This window comes from Prorops nasuta, unplaced genomic scaffold (assembly GCF_024137725.1).
Source record: "Prorops nasuta isolate Cenicafe-Biocafe unplaced genomic scaffold, Cenicafe_Pnas_1.2 PNAS00015, whole genome shotgun sequence".
Lineage (NCBI taxonomy): Eukaryota > Metazoa > Arthropoda > Insecta > Hymenoptera > Bethylidae > Prorops > Prorops nasuta.
Genome location: NW_027116812.1, coordinates 915,691 through 936,939, shown reverse-complemented (window position 1 = coordinate 936,939; position 21,249 = coordinate 915,691). Strand labels below are relative to the sequence as shown.

General features: G+C 38.2%; 1 protein-coding gene across 3 annotated transcripts in view; it reads left to right on the top strand.

Annotated features, from left to right (window-relative positions):
- The window catches only part of Gycalpha99B (guanylate cyclase 1 soluble subunit alpha 2), a 30,509-nt gene extending 9,603 nt beyond the window's left edge, over positions 1 to 20,906 (top strand). For all 3 annotated transcript variants that reach the window (XM_066736104.1, XM_066736105.1, XM_066736103.1), the window contains exons 3-12: positions 8,017 to 8,084; positions 8,554 to 8,636; positions 16,678 to 17,023; positions 17,972 to 18,344; positions 18,560 to 18,739; positions 19,036 to 19,174; positions 19,537 to 19,703; positions 19,869 to 20,012; positions 20,171 to 20,325; positions 20,404 to 20,906. In XM_066736104.1, the coding sequence (XP_066592201.1) occupies positions 8,017 to 8,084; positions 8,554 to 8,636; positions 16,678 to 17,023; positions 17,972 to 18,344; positions 18,560 to 18,739; positions 19,036 to 19,174; positions 19,537 to 19,703; positions 19,869 to 20,012; positions 20,171 to 20,325; positions 20,404 to 20,599 (1,851 nt within the window). In that variant the 3' untranslated portion in view covers positions 20,600 to 20,906. The remainder of the gene's footprint in view (positions 1 to 8,016; positions 8,085 to 8,553; positions 8,637 to 16,677; positions 17,024 to 17,971; positions 18,345 to 18,559; positions 18,740 to 19,035; positions 19,175 to 19,536; positions 19,704 to 19,868; positions 20,013 to 20,170; positions 20,326 to 20,403) is intronic.
- Positions 20,907 to 21,249: the final 343 nt, after the last annotated feature.

Sequence of the window (21,249 nt, the reverse complement as noted above, 5' to 3'; positions counted from 1 at the left end):
CCTAGTTGGACCGTGGGCGAATCTCCCTTCTTTCAAACATTGAATTCTTAAGAGGGCCTTTGTAAGCAAAGAGACTGTCTCGTAAACGAGTGCTAATGGATTACCTCGTCTTATTCAGAAAGGAAAATTAAATGGAGCAGTCCTCGTATCCTGGGACCTCAAACGTCGCTTGCATTTAAAGTGTGAAATGAATTCATCTACAAAATGCTTTTCAGCTTATTCTTTAAATAATAATCCCATACGACTCCAACTGTTTTATTCATCTTCCAGAGAACGGATGTAAGATAAATAAAATTAAACAGCAAAAATGAAGCTTAAATTGCGAAATGAAAATCAAAGGTTGAAAATATACTTGGGGAGCCGGATTAGTACTCGGATTAAGGACTAAATTTCTGGATCTACTGGTGAGAGACAAATTGGAGAATAATCCAGCAATTAGTTCGTGAAATGGACTGCGTAGAATAAAAGTCTGTGGAACCAGCTGCAAAATAAAAATCTTGTTAATGATCTAGGTTCAACATAAATTAGTTCGATTGATGGCTGCTCGATAATTTCAATCGTGTGCTTCGCCTTTCCTCCTAGCTCCCTGGAATTTTCATTTACGAATCGAAGCTCATGATTCAATTGAAATTACGATATAAATTGACCTGCAGTATACGACAATTCGAAATTCAATTTTTCACCCAGGCAAAGGAAAAAACAACGAAAAAACAGTTGAGATTACAATCTCTGCCAATATAATCCATTAATCACGCATGTGTAATTGAATGAATCTTCTCTCTTCGATGCAATTCGATCGATATAGCCACAAAGGTCAGAGACGAGAGTGCAGTTTTCAAGTAGTCCAAATAGCGATGAGGGGGTATAAAACACACAAATGCTTTTGCAAAGAAAGCTTTTTGTAAGAATGAAAAACGTGTTATATATAGCTGCAGGGTTAGACGACATCTAAATAGATAGGGACAGAAAGAAAAAGCACAGGTATACATGTATAAATTACATTTTCAAATTTGCTGTCTAAAATATGTGAAACTCGCATATCCTGCAATACCACACATTTCAATGATAATCATAAATGCGAAATAAGTAAACTGTATATATATATATATAAATATAAAGCTACAATCTCGACATATTTTCCAATACAGTAATTTGGAAATGACATCGCCAGCACACATGGGACGCCCTTATAAACTCTATATTTCTACAATCTGTCGATCCCTAGAAATTCGAAGAGAGTTACACGCAACGTAGAAACGTCATATTCCGCACTATAGGCAGAGACTGGGAGCACATGTGGCGTGTAAATATTAAATCGATCGTGACATTTCCATAATAACTGGCGGAAGCCACACACTATCGTGATCTTCCTGGCAATAAAGATCCAACTTCTCCATGACAAATTTGTTGCTTGAATTTATGAAAATATTGCCTATTTAACATTCATAAGCCATTTCGCGAACCCATAAATTCGAGCTTTGGCTCAAAATAACGGGAGCATGAATGAAGCGATACGAGGCAGGAAAGGGGGGGGGGAGGGAAGGGGATGGAGGGAGAAACTAGTAATGGGAAAGTTAATTAGATTTCGTTCTATTGGCGATGAAATGTCAATACTCAATACCGCCGATACTTAGGAGGCCTTTGCTATTCGATATTACATCGTAGACGTCTTTCTCGTACATATAGGAAAACTGAATAAACGTAATATGGAACATTGAACCTTCACCTCGCTTGGCTTTTCACGTGGTTATTAATGTCTCGTACCGTGCACCCCTAAATTCACCTCTGTCACATATCCACTAGAATATTATTCCAGACTATACGTAAATTTTCCATTCTATTTATTTACCTGTTCCATTTGATGCACGGGCCCATATTTAGATTAATCACTGTTCCTATGTTTACTACCTTGTCATTTGAAGGAGCTTATGAAAGACCGAGTCCATTGCAATAAACAAATTATTCTATCAAATCTCTATATAAATTGCGTTTACCACCAATAAATTTATTCCAAATCATCGTCATTTCCACAAATAAAATTTTTAAACGTCATCACTGCCACGTTTTAAAGAGAAAAACTGTATAGCTCCATCACGCGACGGATTAGGAAAAATGTGGAGAATTGGAAGATGGAATGCGATCGTCAGAGATTTAGGGATGGAGAGTGAGCTAAAGGGAGTGGTTCATCCTCTGCGACTCGTAGGATTGGACGGGCGCAATTGGAACTTCGTTACTTAGTGAAATTGGCGAAAATCAAGCTCCAAGCCTGTGTTCTCCCGATGCATTCGAGCCTTACAGGCTGAAAACGCGCGAAAGCTGCAAACGCATACTAGATCCAGCGCAGCCATCGTGTACCCGTTCGCGTCCTCGAATCCCACCCACGCGTACACACTTGCGAACAAGCACGAGAGGCGCATAACACAGAGAAATCCCCAAATGCTAGCTGCCAAAGCTGATTGACCGCAGCTGGAATTTGAACGCGTTCTCCCTTGGGCCAAGTCCCAGGCAAAGCTCGATGCTCGATATCACACGAATAAGGGATGCCGCGCCAATTGGTTCATCCGCTATATGGAAATCGAGCTTATTATTTAATACACTCCCCCCTAAATGTACAGAGCGAACCAAGTATGCTCCATTACGCCTCTTCGATGACTTTTGACCCTCCGCTCGACTAATCTAATGGCAACGAAACTCCCTGTAGGTTTCCTTTTCTATTCATCAATGTTCAAGGGGTCAATTTGATTCCACGAAAATGTTCTCGTGGGAAGCCTGTCGTACTTTTCCCCCAAAGACTCCCACGCGCCTTTATTCCACTGGCATCTTTGAGACAGTGCGACGATTCGACGTATGAACGAGCGAAGGATGAGGTACAGAGGGAGAAGCGAGGAAATCCAGGATAAACGATTCTGTGTCTCGTGAAAACATCGGAAGCTCGAGTTTCACGTGTCGTGCTTGCACGTTCAGCGACGATAGGGCAGATGGGACGAGAGCAAGTAACGAGAGTTCGTAATTCTTCTTGGATGAAAGTCCTTCGCAACTCGAATTCACCATCCATCATAATGAAGAAAATTCTCGAGCCTCTCTCTTCTATTGTAACTTTGTATTACGGCGATTGAATGGCGCTTGATAAACCCCTTGGTTATTCCTTCGAAAGAGCCTAGTCTTCGACTGTCTTAATTGAATATCGGCTGAGCTTTGGGTTTCTGGTAATAGGCTTGAACGGAAACAGCTATATTGTATACCGAGCATCCACGTACACGGAAACTTGGATACGAAGGTAATATCGAGTGGGGATGATGGCTGCTTCGCTGATGGAAATAAATGGTGTCGATGATGGGAAGTTAAAAATTGGATATGGCAAAGATTTGATTCTTGTATTGTATATAATTGGAATGAGAACATATGCTAATTGAAGAAAATAAAAGTAACGAAGTAGCAAGAGTGGGAGGACAACAGAAAGTAATTTGTGAGAGCTAAACTATTCCATTCTCTGGCGGATCTAATCTTTTTCTTTAGAACAAACAAGACTCGGGGGGGAGAGTGCACTTCGTCCTTTTAAGATCAGACGAGTTACGAGCATGTGGACTCTTTAAAAGGAGATCCAAAGGCCGATCTAAATATAAAGGACTCAAGTTTCGCATCTGACTTTATCACAATGACTGCTCTTTACACAATTATTCGTAATATTACGTTAAGCTCGCTCCTGACATTCTCCCATCTTTCCAAGAAGCCCTTGGGGAGCGCATCCGAGAAAGCTGGAACATTAGAGCAGAGCGTTCCTGTAAAGGAAACAAATAAACTCTCTACGGAATTGTGGGACGTCGATTTGAGAAAAGAAAATGAGTAAATTTGTTAATATAAGCGTCATCAACAGGAATTAATTTACTTGATTCTTTTCCAACAATAAGGTGACTTGGTATATAATAAGAGTTAATAAGTAGTGGATTTGCAAGGGAGTGTGATGAGTATATATGCATGTGAATAGAAATCTTTAGGTGATAGACGCCTTTTCGAGACCCGAGAGGATCCGAGAATTGTTGGATTGGTAATGAATGGCTGGTAAGGGGGCGTAAAGCTTCCTTCTTATCAGAAGAGTTACACCCTTCTCCCGCTCATTTCCCAATGGGCTTACACCGATCGGATTCTTATACCATTGATTGGATATCTCGCAGCAAAAAACCAGGTCAGCCAGGTCTGCTTTACGATAGATCCTCACGAAAATGCCCTCTTTCTTATTCCCTATTGGTATTAAAATACTAACGACCTGAAAAACTCTATTATCTTGAAATATTGGTCAAATCAACTTCGATAATCAATGATATAATATTGCCATGTATCTTGTTAACAAATATTTTGGAACTCTTACTTTACTTTATTTTTCAATGCATGAATCTTTTGAATACTTGAATTTTACAATAAAATATAGTATGGTTGTATTTCCACAAGTTAGAATTCGTGGCTATACAAAAATTGAACGAATTAATGATATTTTTATTTGACTATTTAAACGAGATGCAATTCCATTCCACGTCGTTATAATGATTTAAATTTACTCGACATAAATTTAGATAGAAACGTTATTAATAAAAAGACGATTTGTTCCTCTGTGTAAAACACTTATATGTTCAACAGTACGTTATCTAACATACTGCAAGTCTATGAAAAGGGTAGTTTGGATAAGCCAAATTCTTTATATTATGTTAAAGCATCAAAACTAGTTAACCAGTAAGTGTGACGAGTTGTTGGGACTAAAGTTAGCACGACGGTGGACACAAAGGGACAAGTTTTCATTGTTCCTCAGTCTTAAGTTCCAAACTTGCTTCTGCTGAGCGTATACTTGCTAAAGTCTGATTTTCAGTGCAGCAGCGTGATTGCTTTTAGATTATGAATCTAGCTGTATATATATACGAATAGCTTCGTCTTCGAAAATAGACAGTCTACATTGACGACACTAGTTCTAATTATAACAGCGAGATGGAATTTCCTTTGACGAAGCAGAGTTTATTTAGACATAAATGAGAAGGGAATTGGCAAATCAGATTATAATGGATTAAAGGAAGAAAAAATTAAAGATAAATGAACTGTGCTTATCGAGATAACGAATTTACACAGCTGAATATGATGCACTGGAGGACGAGGACGAATTTTATGATCAACTATCTGCAGTTGGTGAGATTCGTGATTAAAAAAGTATATAGGGTGCGTCACTTGAAGCGTCTCAGAATAGAGAAGTGTAGCTGTTAGAAAATGTCATCTCATGAACTATAAGAGATGCTAATTTCTTTCATAAGACCTTTTTGAATTCTTTTCTTATTTTGAAGCAAAAATATTAACATAAAAAATAGATACTTTTTACAATTTTGAAAATAAATGAATATTTGTATTCTTTTTCTAGTATGCGATACATAAATGGCTCACCCTATATAATTTCAGGGGCAAGAGGAAAATACTTTAAGAGTATAATTTCTAGCAAGACACGGTTTCATTTTTCATCCTATTGCACGGGGTAAACGCCGCCGATGAAAGAATCCGCCCCCTCTGACTCTCTCTCTCTCTCTCACTCTTTAATGGTTGGCATGGACAAATGAAACACTAGCGGCATTTCAGCGTGTCTGTAAAGTTAGTTTAGCCTGGAAATATTACGTTGTTTGGTACAGAAATGAATAGTATACTTTACGAAATGGGACGTAATGCGAGGGCAGTGATGGCCATCGAGAAATAACGAGAACGTCCACTATAAAAAGTAAATGCCAGTAGCAAAGAATGTATCAAAATTTATTTGGCAGTAGCGGCCGAAATCCGCGTTTCGCCGATGTCAGCCAAAATCGATAAAGACTCCGCCAGAAAAGGTCACTCGACTGTTTCAACGGGTTAAGGACATGTGTAAGAATCCATTGGTTTGCTCCACTTGCAAAATTCGTATAGCAGAACCCATCCATCTTGTTATTTTGCAGATTCGAATCCGATATATCAGGATTAATATTATAAGCAGACGAAATGGATGAGGGATAAGAGCAAGAAAATGAATGGAAGATAAAAATCAAGAAAACGAATCAGTGATAAGAAGTAGAAAAATGAGGATTCTACACCAGGGGACATAGACAAGGAGCTAAGGACAAGAGTCAAGAAAATCATCTCATGCCCGGAATTGAAGAAATAAATCTGAGACAAAGACTGACAAACAGAATTATTCTTGGATTAAAGAGGGAAACTATCTACGTAATTTATTTTACGTTTGCATTAGCCTGAAATGTGGTGGCAACGCTATCGAATAATTATGTAATTGGATTTTTCTCTTTTTGCGCGAGATAAATTATGTAGCAAACGGCATAAAATGATATAGCGGTCAGCAGTCCCTTCAATATAACGAAAAAGATCGTAATTTTAAGCAACGCAATGCTAATGGATTCTCATTAATGGAAACAAGTAAATAACATTGCGATGTAACACGTAGAGAATACCCCCTTAATTAAGCTCCGTTTGATGAAAGAACGTTGCTGCGATATTTTAAAATTTAAGAAGAAAAAATGGTTGCAACGTATTCTCTTCTCAATGGACAAGCTTTTCTATTAATCTAATAAAATTAGCGTGCAAATCCTAGTTTAATATATGCAAGCCGATTTACGTTTTAACACAGTGCTCCGGAAATCTTCTTTCGAGGAAAGGGTTGCTGCAATCCTGTTTAGTGACAGTGAAAATGCGTGATTATAGTGCCGAGGGAATTTTCCGTTTGCAGCTAACTCTTTCCCATTGGCCTCGCTTGAATTTTACATCGAAGTCGATTAAATTATTAGAAGCTAAATTGTCATGCTTCGTGGCATGGAATAAACATACGATACAGAAATATATCTCAAAAGTTATAAGTAAATGCAATAAATCGTTTGGTTTTTATTTGGTATAATAACTCAGTCTGGATTTAAGCCCGTACAAGCAGAGAATGTGTAGATTTTTTTGCCACATTGAGAGAAAATGTTGTATTACCATACGCAATTAACATAGTTTACTCAGCCACGCTGTAAGCTTAAATACTACGAAATAAATGTGGTAGTTATTAATTCTTTACTGTGACATATATAGTTCAGAGATTCCGTTGATCCGACAGTACCGGAATAAATGAGCAAAACTTCTTACGAATTACTTAATTGATATGAAGCGTGACGGGAAAAAGTGATCAATGTTACAATTTTTTACTTTTGGATAATATTGATTATAGTGTTTTCAGTCGTTTGGTATACTTTCAGAATAAATATAGATGCTCATTTTTTTCTATGAGGTTGTAACAAAATATTCATTCTATTGGTAAAACTTCAATTATTTCTGTTCTAATAAATCTTTTTTTAAGAAATAATTTATTCCCTCATTTTCTGTAGAAAAATGTGTTTGAACTATATTAATAAAACAAATATTCCGCTACAATAGTCTAAAAATAAAATTGAATGGCTTTATTTTTACTAAATGCGTAACGAACAACTGAATACTTTTAAATTAATATATCTATGCAACAGCAGAACATTGTGAGCTTCATCATTTTTCCTGTCACCCTTCATACGTTTTAAAATTTTAAAATAGAGTTAAAATAATTTGATATTACTTTATAAAGAGTTAATTCAATATAAGCTTATTATTTTAATTACAGATGAGCTTCCTGTGTGATATACATGAAATGTTGAAGTTAATACTAATTGTTGCCTATAGTTTGTAAATTATTGTAATAACTTTACTTATATATTTGACTATCCTGTACTATAATAATTTTGAATGAATCAAGTGCTGATTTTCCTTCCGATTTATTTACATTATTTTTACAAATATGTTTTACTTCATATTACTAAATATTTAGCTTATACAATTATATCACGCAATTGACTCTATTTAATAAGGGGTGTCAATTAATAAAAAAGAACTTTATGTAGTTTTTATGATTGCAATTAGTTTGGTGTAACGACAAATAACAGAACCTTATAGTTTCGTTGATAAATTTTTTTCTCAGTGCAGTATCAATCTTTTTGATTGCAGAACGAAGTAATTGCAGTGGCACTGGACGCCCTGTTGAGCAAAAACAAACCACCAACATCCGAATCACTGCAAGTATTTCCTTTTACTCTCGTCCATAAAATCCTGACTTCTTTTCTTCGTTATCTAATGCAGTCTTTAAAAAAGTCGCAATCCCAACGATTTTTATGTTCGTCATTCGCATTTCACTTTTCATCGCCAGTCAAGATTATCAGATTGAATGACGAGTCTTGATAATGAGTTAGCAGTATAGATCCTATCAGCGAAAAATGTCACGTAGAATTTCCGCGATTGAATGCAAAATCTCGCTAGCTGCGGCCAGTTTTGCACTATTCAACTTTTTACTGTGACTCGGAAAATTTGAATCATAAAATCAAATTAGCCTCTCCGATAAAATCGGAGGGAAAATTCGGTAATCGTATGGATGTAATTTATGGGGCTAAACTAGTTAATAATTAAACCGAGTTTAATTAGTAAAGCAATAAAAGGAATTGAATTGAATAAATGAATAATTGAGTGAATAATTGATTTCTTTTTCAGGGCGTCCCTTTTATGCAACATCGACTCGGAGCAAAATTACAATCTGCTGGAAGACATCTACGAGACCTTAAATTATGATTGCGGTAAGATTTACGTTAATTAACAATCAATAAATATTTATGGGTTCTACCGTATCAGCATAAAGTTGCGTAATGAAGTCAAGAATATCTCACGACCGTTAACCCCTTACCATTTTCTGAAGCCCCACACGAGAAATCTTCCCTTGTTAAGACTTGAAAAATTATGCACAACTTTCTACAGGCTTCTTGCTGAATATCAATATATACTTTTCCCCGGACCAGTCTCAATATTTTTTTATAAATATTCTCAGATAAATCAACTTCTAGAAGAAAGATTGATGCTTGATGCTAGAAAATAACCAACCTAATTTCACCAACTACGAATAATACATTGTACCTTTATAACATGAAAGAGTTAATTAAATAGATTAGTAAATTAATATATAAGTAAATTAGCAAAGTTTATAAATGAATTTAAGCCGATCCGTGCGTCGATTAGTGAAATTGGTTTGTAATAAGTTTGAATTATTTTTTGCAAAGAAGCGTTATTATCCGAAAGTAAAGGCATACATAAGTAGTTTAATCCGATTACCGATACGATTGCTGGATATTGAAGCACTTTGTGAGTTTCGTAATCGTATCAAGCAATTATAAAAGGGCTAAAAAATGCCACTCTGTGGTATTAAATCCACTTATCACTAATTTTCACGGAGGAAGACTAGCAGGGCATAATATTTTGCAAACGAACGCCATTGCAGCCGACAGGATTTCATCTTCAAAGCTAATTTTCAACTAGAACTTTAACACGCTTGCTTCTCCTGGTATTCTTGACACCTCGCTATTTCAATTCTGACAAAAACTGCAATTTCAGTGAATTCGGTATTTAAGTGTTGCTGGTATATAGATATTTTAAACCCGAGTGCCAGCTTTTAGATTTCATTTTTTACTATGCACCAAAAAACTTGCTTTAAATTTACTAAATATAATTAAACGTATCGTTCGATCACTCAACAAAAATAATTTAAATTGTCTCATTTAAAAATGGTGAAATGGAGTCACATTGGGTGGGTTTAATTTTTAGAATTTAGATTTTACGATCGAGGAACTATATATGAGAGTGGAAAAACAAAAGATGGTAAAAGAGGCTACAGGGTGCTCTTAAGAGTTTTAACAATGCTTCTCCTGTTTGTTTACGAGCCATTTCAGCGATAATTAAACGTATAGAAGGGTATACGCGAGAAGAACAATGTCGATTTCGTTTTTCCTTGACGTTTTTGGTCGTGCATTTTTTGCTGGTCGTTCCTTCGACGGTCGTTTACGTTTTTGCGTCGTCAGACCGGCGACACATCGGCTACTCCCTGATATAGATATATGTACATATGATAACTTTTCAGCTTTCCTGGCAGATTTCGTGCTTCAACGAGCTTTTCTCTCTAACAAAGATACGAACGACAAACCCCACGACTGACATTCATGAATTTGCTAAAACGTCGCTGACCAATTCAATTCATCGTTAGACTGTAAAATTTTTATTGTGCATTCTATACCTATAGATACCGTGCATACTAACACAGTAACAGTGAAGCAAGAATGTGTGCCTGTATACATGCACGAGAAAAAGTTCACGTATATTAAATGACAAAAATTATCGATATAGATAACGCTGATAGCATGCATATGCATTACTGCATACACTTTCTCATCGTAATATCACTCTGTTGATATGCGCATAACGAATATTCTCGCATTATTAATTTATTGCTGTCTCTGCCTATGGATATAGTCTAATAATAACTATATGTAATAATTATAATGACTCAACAAAGCATTCTAATTTCCATAATGAGAGAATGCAATTGAGAGGAAGGGAAATGAAATTATAGCATATATGTAATAATTGAATTAGATTTTATCGATTTTTTTCTCATCAGTTTCCAATAGCATTTTTTTACGAGATTTGACGAAAAGAAGAGAAACAAATTAATTTACATCAGGATCTTCGATAGTTTTAATTTGGGTAAAAACTGGGCGAAACTGTTTGAAAAGAAATTTATGTGATAACGAGTCGCGAAATGTGACAGTTTTGAATTGGCTTCGAGGGGAAATTTCGTTTTAATGAATTCCGTCCCACTCGTAGGACGCGGGTGCTTATGTCGGGACAATGAGAGTAACGGAAACGATATAATGTCAGTACCGCCCCGTTGCTGTTACACTGTCCGACCCTGACGAGTCTAACAATTTCGACTAATTTCGAGGACGCTGATAAAACAAAACTTCATCGTATTAGCTTCGGGTGATTGACAGGTAGGCCGTTCCAAATTGAGATTAATTATCGCTGTGCAGCTAAAAATCTTGTTTCCTACATTAGTCACGATCATTAATTTCATTCCTGCCATTTTTATCGAGATTTCGGAAAAAGCATTCTTTTAAGACTCATGGATAATTTATCGCATAGTAATTTATTATTAAATAATTTAGCGACGGCTGCTCGGTATAATTATACACAGTCACACACAACTGGATTTGACAGCACTCTTCGACTTAGTTTCTAACTCAATCTGCAGTTGCTTGATTCGACAATTCCAACGAACAACAACCAAGTCCATGCAAATTAGAACATTTGCGTAAATCATGTTGAAAAATTGCACTGCTAGTTCATTAATAGTGCAGAATAATTATTTTCACGTTCTTGCTTGTTTTCCTGCTCGAAATCCTTTTATCTTGCCATTTTACACTCGTATAGCGTATGATGTCCTTTGTTTCTGAGAAAAAAAGTGGCCACATATCGTTTAGGAAGTTATTATAGGGAGAGTCGAATGGTATACTCGATAAAACTTTTATCTATCGTCCTCGCAAGGGATGAATCGGGGAATTTGTTAAATAGAGGAGATTAATTAAAATAGATAAAGGCCAATTGTCGTCGTGTAACAGTAGGATTAACCGACGGTCATTTTCCTCTCGTAGAATTCGTCTGAAAAACAGGATTACAGCGCAATTGGTGAGAATAACAGCTCGCAGCCGATATGAATATCAGAGTTTACGAGACAGATATGATTTCTCTGGCATAGATAGAGTTTGGATTTTCATTGGTAGAAGGGGACAATACTTTCCAGGGATTTGGACTTTCCCAGAATAAAGGTGATTAGCGATTTACGAGAGGATGGAGACCCGGAGAAAATTGTACGACTCTTTTTCAGCATCGGTCGTTACTATCGGAAGCCATTGCAATAAAATATATTCGAGCCTTTAGGCCTGTGTCTTATTATTTGTAGGAAGAAAGAAGACAGCGTCTGATTTTGCCATTCGGAAGACGATGCACTCATGAGGGAGTAAACCGCTTTTTAGCGATGATGAAGAAATGTGTCTGGAATAATAGAGCCCGAAGACAAAGACTGAATATTTCATGAACTTCAAGTGCCAATTTTACGCGTGATCGGTATACGAATCTTTGTCTATAAATGTTGTTCCTCGCAGAGCTCGAAAGTTTTCAACAGCTTGAAATTTTCCTTTATTCCTCATGAATAATCATTATTATATAATCCCACTGTTGAAATTTCAATTGCTTTCGAGGGAAGAGCTCTTTTTTGCTCCGTCAGTTGCTTCACTTGGTCAGCAGCTGCTTTTTTCAGAAAGTAGTAAATAATGGCCCGAAAATTATGTAGGGCCAGAAAGTTTTTATACGGCTCTCGCATTACGGCGCGTCGCATCGCGTCGGGACGAGATTTTTCTCTTTTTCTACTTCACGTATCTCCCCTGAATAGCTTTGAACGAGCTCCTTTCGTTTCGTGTTCTCCTCGACGTCTCCCTTTCCACGTAGAAATGGAACTTGGAGATTACCGAAGTACGCCGCTGCGAAACTTCCATTATCAAAACTACTTTTCTCTGGAAAACTGTTAAATGTTCGTTTTTAGTAGTTTCATTTAGCTCACCGTGCAAAAAGGTACGCAATATTTTTCAGCGAGAAAATTTCAAGGATTAAACGGGATATACCATGAGGATCAATCGTGAAAAGTGAAAGATTAAAAAGTTGACTGATCAGAAAAAGTTTATCATATCTTAAGTGGTGGAGAATGAGCAATAATACACTTTTATACTCATAGCTTTCAACGAAAAAAAAGTTTTTAACTATTGATAATTAAAATCTGTAATTTAAAATCCTTGTTCGAAAAACGTGTATTCCTTTTACCTACTTGAGTAAGTTTTAATGATACATGCATGTACATTGCATATATATACTCACTTGGTTCACGTACAGTAATTTAAAACTCCTGTAGTACGAAAAAATTACATGATTAGAATACTCTAAAAGTTTCAGATCTGGGACGTTCTTTGCAGTTAGCTCGACAAATATAATTCTACATTGAATTCTCGGTAAAGCAATAAAGATAATTTGCAGGAATAAATCATCCGTTACATTGGAAAGTCAAACATCTTTCGTTCATTAAAAACTAGAATAATGAACTCCCAACTCCTGCTAAAAGTCAAACACGAATTGCTAGCTACTCGCTTTAGAAAATTTCACGCAATTTATCATCTTTGTTGGATAATTAGACCGGATGTTGGAATGAAAAAGTGCTATCTCCCCTGGTCGTTATAGGTATTTGAGTAACTCAATAAGTCAATTTTAAAGGAAATTACTCGTCGCGATATTTCCATCCAGGTAAATAAGTTTACGCGCGTTACCCAGGACTTCTCGGATCAGTAAGGGGACGTTAGGGGATCTGTAACGCTCGAGGTTATTTACCAAGTTAGTACGCTATATTTCTTAGTAATGAGCAATTAATTCCCTTCCTACGTAATGTTGCCCAACCGATGGACTGATAGGTACTTAGAGTTTACGAGCAAAATTTCGCATAATCGACAAGGTTTCCATGACGAAGTTAGAATTTGAGGTCACGCTCTAACTTATATACTACAGTGTAAAACTTCAATTTTAATAGGACGTCACTTGTAGCAAATCTGTTGTAATTCAATATTTAAGCTCGCTTGTCATCGGATTAATTTCATATCGAATTAATTCCTGATCGCCTGTTTCAAATATTGCGCGATGAATTCGAACCTACATATATATATATATATACATCTGGCTGGAAATGTTCGTTGTTGGTTTATGCATTCAAATATTCGAGGCTGGCGGCGTCAGGATAAATAAGCCTGTATTATGCAGAGCTGACGAAGAATAACACTCCACCTTGGCGTAATCGTAGCGAGATGTTAGGTCAAGTTATAGTCCAACCGGAGCTTGTGTGTGCAATGCATGTGCATGCATCGATTGTTCGTAATGATTAATGGAACGTTCATGAAGTACGTTCCACTCCAAGTGCACTATATACTGTACTTGACGGCCAAACGCAAATTAGGTTAACACACATTCCAAGATATAAAGGATCAAATCGACAGACAACTGATGAGATGGTATCAACGGTTTATTGGATTCGATTAATATCGCTTGATCGAAATGACTCACGACCGACCATTATAGTTCCGTAACTCGATGGAAATTCTCGTGTCAAGTCAATTCGGTATAATAATTGGCGCGCCGCGCACAACTCGCTTCTTCCATAATTCACTCGGTGGTTGTTGTCGATGATTCGTCGGCGGACCGAAACCGTCGTGTTTCGTAAATCGTCAGGAGTCCAAATAGAACCAAGCGCGCGTTGTTCGGACTCCTGGGAGTTGCATAGCCAATGACTGTCGTTGTTGCATAGCGCTCGTCGTGAAAACTTGCGGCTGCTCGAAACTTGTGTCCAATGGACGGATTTCCCATGTACTATATATACGTATACATGGTAAAAAATCAAGTTATCCTCTGGAATTAAGCCAATTTCGCCCTCGAGCTTGGTTAAAGTCTCTGTATAGCATGCACACAGGGTTTGGTCCCGTGGATGTGGAATCTCTCGTAACGATAATTATTATTTCCGAGAGAGACGTACGTTTGAAAATGAAAGGACCCGCACAGCGCTGGTCCATGCAAGCGTTATATTGGACGGTCGCTCGAGGTCATAGGTCGCGAACACAGCGCGAATTCCATAATTGGGACTGTTCGAGGAGAGATTCTGGACAAGAAAGTTTTGCGGGCATATAGAGGGATTCGATAGTTGGATCAGCGAGGGAACTCCGGAAATGGACCTTGTTCCACGATGGTAGAGCGATATTTAACAGCGAGCGTCGGTCACGAAAACTCGATAGCCGATATGGCCGTGGTTGCCTCTATACACGTTATAATGCGAGTTGCCAGTCATCCGGAATATCGCGAGATGCCTCGTTGATATCGAGACTAGCCAAGCGTACGAACGCTATGACAAATTGTTTGATTCTTTTATTCCCTGATGCTGCTGCTCTTGCTGCTCTCGATCCTCTTTCACGGTGTATATCCTCCTTAGAACCGAAATTGATCGAACAATCGTTCTACTATACGAATGCTCCACTGCCAGTTGCCGAGCTCTTAAAATCCCCGTACAATTATCACGAGCATACGAAATTATGGAAGAGTGTATAATCTTTGAAATTAAAACTGTGTTAGGTGGAAGGATGTACGGTGGAAATTGAGAGAAAATGAGTCTCTCGCTGCGGAGGAAATCCTTATTTAATTGTAATTTTAGCAAAAAACCCAATCGCGAACTTTGAAACGTGCAACAAAAATTTGACGTCCCCGGAATCAATAGTGCAGTATAACGCCGCTACTGGCCTATTTATCGAGCGCCAGGTTGAGAGGTCGATGAAAGTCCGGAGCCACGAAAAGCTTTCGCGATCTACCTTACTATTTATAGCTACTTGCCATGGACTTTGGAAAGAAGTAGCTGCTCCTCGCGCAGTACTCGCTTTTCAGCACTCACTCCATGCCAATTTCACTAGAGGGAGCTCTTCTTAAAAAATTCACAGCGTCGACAAAGATCACACCTAGCTCGCGGAGAACCAATTTCTACAAATAACAAAAATCTCCAACTTTTCAACCGTCCGAGGAGCACGAAATTCTTCAGTCGTGCGAAAAAATCGTTGTTATACTTCTTATCTCGAGTACACTCGAGACCAATATAAATAATATATTATGGTCGAGAGCTTTCGAGGAATTAAAGTTTATCAGCTGGATACGCGGTACCAGTGGTGCATTATGGGCCACCGCAACTGTGCTGCACTATATATATATAGTTTATTACATGAAGTTGAAGTGGTTGTGGTGGTGCAGTACGTATATATTATATTCGAATCTTTTTTTACGGTATATATAGCAGAGAATACATCTTGCGTTTTAAGCATTAAAAAGCATAGAGGGTAGACTGAAACTCTCTCGCGCATTCCATGTATTTTTAAATCTTTCGAACAGTACCCATTTCAAGCTTGTGCATTTTTCAGCTTACACCGATAGCTCTTGATGAGATATTTCCGACTCAGCAGATAGTTTCAGTACTTTGCAAGATTTGGCTCTACGTAGATGTGAAAAATAGATAAACGATGAAAATGGAACAGCCAATAGTGGGGTAGAGAAATGATTTTCAAACGAACCGTGCCTTCTGCTAGGCTTTATCGCGGCACGATTCACGCGAGCTTTTAAGTGCATGCGTGATCTTTGCGCTTAAAGCTTTGCCAGTCAGTCGTTTGCTTAAGGAACGGGTTGGTAGGGGAGGAGGGGGGGTGTACGCGAAGGAGAGGCAAATATTAATCCTGCCTCTCTCTCTCCACAAAACAATCCTCTTGCCGGATCCTTAGCTCTCTCGGCATTGGAATTGGTCTTAGACCGTACACGATGTATAACCGTGTCTCCGACGACATCTAAATATCTGGACTGGAAGATCAATGTTTTACTCGTTGTTAAAGAAGATGTATTCTTACCACTTTTTCTCTAAACCTCTGCAAACTCGAAGAGATTGAAATTAGTCCAACGAACTGCCATAGGTAATATCTAAATTTATTCGCTGGATTATTAATCGCATTGATAAATTCTCTCTGATAGTTTATCCTCCTCTGATAAGATCCGCGCTATTAAATTTATGTAACGTAATGGACTTTATCTAAGCCAGATAATTGCAACTAATTTTATGCAAGCGGTCCAACCAATTGCGGCTGGTTTTGCTTAAATGGTGAATTGTGGACATTTGATTTGCAGAGATCGAAGCAAATGAGTTTCTGGATCATCTGGGTCAAGAGCTAATTTCCACGGCGTGCGTTGGACTCTTGGAGAGAGCATTTAGAAGTCTTGGCAACGACCTCACGGCGTTCCTAACGACTTTGGATGGCGTGAACGACGTTGTTCAGCACCAATCGGGTTCCGAAACCGAAGCTGAGTTTGTGTGCATCGCTACACCGGAAGCCCTCGAACTTCACTTTACGACTGACCACCCGTCCATCGCCTACCTCCTAGTGGGCAGCCTCAAGGCCATCGCCAATCAGTTTTATAACGATAAAGCTGACGTGTACATACTACCGGATCCTTACAATACGAAATTTTTTAGGTAAATGAAAAACGCAGTCTTTCAAAAGCTATTGGCATATATATATATATATACTGCTTTCAAACTACGTCTCTGCAACATCATCCCTCAGTGTCGCGGAGAGAGAAAGAGAGAGAGAGAGAGAGAGAGGAGTTTATATTATTACTCAAGGGGGGCTGATAAAAAAGTCATATCTGCGCGAATATATACATAAATATAAACTCGTGTTCTCGACATAAGCGACTACTGCCTCTTGATACAACAGTTTGGTAAAAGATATTCGTGAAAACAGACGGTCAATATTTGCACGAGTAGAATGGCCGTAGTTTCACGAACTTTACCACCGTTTTACCTGTAGACGCCGCCGTCCATTGCGGCGATTATATCGTTCGTTGTGTGCACGATTGCCTCGCCAAACAAAACCTTTCCTATTCCAGCCACTGGCGTTTCCTTGGGATATATAGCGTACGGTATACAGGCATGCCATAAAGGGACGATTTGTGGTAAGAAAGCAAAACCAAAAAATAAATAAATACAAAAAAAATGAGGAAAAAAGAAAAAAAAGTCAACTTAACTCCCTCGTCCATCGTTCTCCGCTAATTACACCGCCATTCTAGACTCTGGAACAATACGTGACATCCATAGTCCTTTGACGTTCCGCAACAACGCGGCGGTGTTTCATTGTCCTCGGTAATGGCCGCGACTAATGGCATCTAATTGATTCCCACAGCATATTCTAGATATCGAATTACACCGAAAGATATATTGCAAGAGTGTGTCCCTCGATGACTATATATATATATTTGTATGTCCGTAAGTTTCGTCTTGTGCGTCTCGTGACCTTTGCCAGCATCCGAAAAATCATCTCTTGCATGTTGCGTCTCCTCCTGATTCCCCTCCTCCCCCTCCTTTGCTCTATAATAATAAAGATTGCGAATCCAGAAGCTACAGTCTTATTTCTTTCCGCAGGTACCGAATTACACCAGAGCGTTACAGCAGTCATTTGGTGGACGTTGACGAAGAAGAGGTCGTCGTGGGATTGGCAATTGACGCGTTATCAACGGAAGCGACAGATCTTAGATTGGGCGTTGCGGATTTCTGCAAAGCTTTTCCATGGCACTTCGTAGTCGACAGGCAATTGGAGATTGTGCAGCTCGGAGTTGGCTTCATGAGGATCTTCGGTCAGCAACTCAATCGGCTTGGCCGGGAAATCTCCACATATTTCGTGGTCACTAGACCACGCGGCGTCACCCTCACATTTCACGAGATCCTGAAGCGCGCGAATACACCCTTCGTCCTCGCTCTCCACAGGCCATGTGGCGTTGATAAATATCCTGCCGAGGTAGCCCAAAAATTTATGCCCTCGACCAAATCGAATGAATAAATTTCACGAATTAGAGCAGCTAGCGCACACGTAAATTCCTGATGCAAATCGTTTATCTCCGCGACATGATTTAACACCTAAATAGGATCATAAGTTTAATGCTCGCAAATTGCACATCGAGGTGTCGTTCTTGAGCAGAGCTTGTACACTCCTGGCTAAAAATTTCTTTGCAGGGTCTGGAGATGAAAGGGCAAATGGTCCACTGCCCAGAGTCCGATTCAATTTTGTTCGTGAGCTCCCCATTTCTCAATGGTTTGGAGGGATTAACTGGACGTGGCCTCTTTATTTCTGATATTCCACTTCACGACGCCACTAGGGATGTTATTTTGGTCGGGGAACAAGCCAGAGCTCAGGTAAATTCTTATTGAAATACGAAAGGAGGTATAAATTGAAGAATAAGGGGGCCAAGACCTGTGGTAATATCTGCTGAAAGATTCAAATTTATCGCACGCTCCTGTGAAAGATTAAGATTTTATGTGCTGGCTATAAATGTAGTGCAGATTTCCTAATGATTTTCCTAATGGCCATATACGTTCGGAAGCAGAGGCGTATATATATATATATACTCGTGGTGTGACAGTGATTTATGGCTTCTTGGGATTTGTTGAGAGTAATATTGATGCAAATCATGGGTTTCTTTTGCATTCAGGATGGTTTAAGGAGACGCATGGACAAATTGAAGAGTTCGATAGAAGAGGCAAACAGGGCGGTGGATGCTGAAAGAGAGAAAAATGTCAGCCTTCTTCACTTGATATTCCCTCCAGACATAGCCAAACGCTTGTGGCTCGGTGAGTTGTCCTAAGAATTTATATCACTCATCCCGTTTAAATTCAAGTAGAATTAAAACATTCTATTTACTGCCCGCCACTATTTAGCATCCCAAGATTGGATTTATTCAATTATATCAACGTAAACTTTCCACATAGACTTCGTTATCGCGTTCATCCTCTTAATCCTACTAATTAACAAAATTTAAATATTCCCTGCATTAAAGTTGCTCGTAATTATAAGATGCAAATGAAATCAGAATTTTTTTTACTTTAGTAATGTTACTTGGGATACCTCCACTCATAGAAGCTTTTTCACAATAACTTTTATTTTTAACGGTCATGACCAGCTTCGATTTAATTAATTTATTAATTATTTTCAGGAGAAACGATCGAAGCGAAAAATTACCCGGATGTGACGATGTTGTTTAGTGATATTGTCGGGTTTACGGCGATCTGTTCTACTGCGACGCCCATGATGGTTATCAATATGCTTCAGAGCTTATACGAGCAATTCGATATATATTGCGGCCAATTAGATGTATACAAGGTTCGTAAAAAAAAATCTCTTAAAATTATTAAAAAGAAATTATGCCTATATCAGTGTGCGTGCGTCAGACACACGACATCTGGTGGAAGGAAGGAGGAGGATGCATACTTTACCGATAATTTCACGAGGGATCTGACTTACCAACTGACGGGAATATCATTTTAGGTAGAAACAATTGGAGATGCTTACTGCGTAGCCTGTGGTCTTCATCGAAACACAAACACACACGCTCATCAGATCGCTTGGATGGGTTTGAAAATGATTCAAACATGTTCTCAGCATCTTACGCACGATGGTAAACCCATTAAGGTACTGAATGCTATTCAAAGACTCAAGATGAAGTTTTGGATTATCAGTTGGTAAAGAGGACCAGAGAGACCTCTGTTACCTACAGTGAATTTCTCTGCTCTCTTTATAACTCTCGAGAAGAAAATCTATATTGGTTTATTGTTTTTTGTACATTTTAGATGCGAATTGGTATTCACACTGGCATGGTGTTGGCCGGAGTGGTTGGCAAAAAAATGCCAAGATACTGTCTATTCGGTCATAACGTTACATTGGCAAACAAATTCGAATCGACTAGCGAGCCACTCCGAGTCAACGTGAGTCCAACTACGTACCTGTGAGTATAAAATTTTTACATTTTCTTATTCTCCTTACTCGTAACAACAGTTCTTTAATAAAGATTTGTCGTTTTTAGGTGTCTGATTCAAAAATCAGGATTTATATTGGAACCGCGGACCAAGGACAATCTACCTAAACAAATGCCAGCGAACGTGTCGGGCACGTGCTATTTCTTGAATGATTACAAGCACACTGATGTGGACGCGAACGAGCCACTGGATGTTCACATCGAGGCTGCTGTTACGGAACTCGGAATTAGCAGCAGCATGTAGATAAATATATATATAAATATATATATATATATATATATATTGTAATGAAAAGAAAGCAAGAAAAGGAAAACGGTAATTTAAAGAGAAACGATCTACGTAAACGGAATTAAGCTGTCGCGAATAAATGTGTATTGTTAAGATTACCTGATTTATCAAATATTAAGTTCTCATGTCAGCTGGCACTAACTGTACACTAAAATGGGCGCTAACTATGTAAGCCTAAGAAAAAATCTTATGTCGATACTATTTATACGCAGAGTCTAGGTTCAAATCATTATATACTTATGAGCATGCGGCAATTAAAGGTCCACCACAAAATATCTTGTTATACGTTTAATGCTTCCTTCCTCAAGTCTCAAATCCTGGATGCCAAAAGTATCGAAACTCGTTCATCTTCATCACCGTTAAAAATAATATATTTCACTATTTTTTTTCTTTTTTTATTTTTTATTGCAGAGCGAAAAGTAGGATACCTCTATCAAAGCACAAAGGACGCTCTTTCATGCTTTCATGCGGTTATAATTAATGTAAACTCTATATCCCGGACTAAAAGGCTTTCTTTATTTCTGTGCATCCTTGAAACTCATTGCACAATGACATGGATTTGAAGCATCTGATATGGGCCATAATAAGCGCAATCTAATTAAATT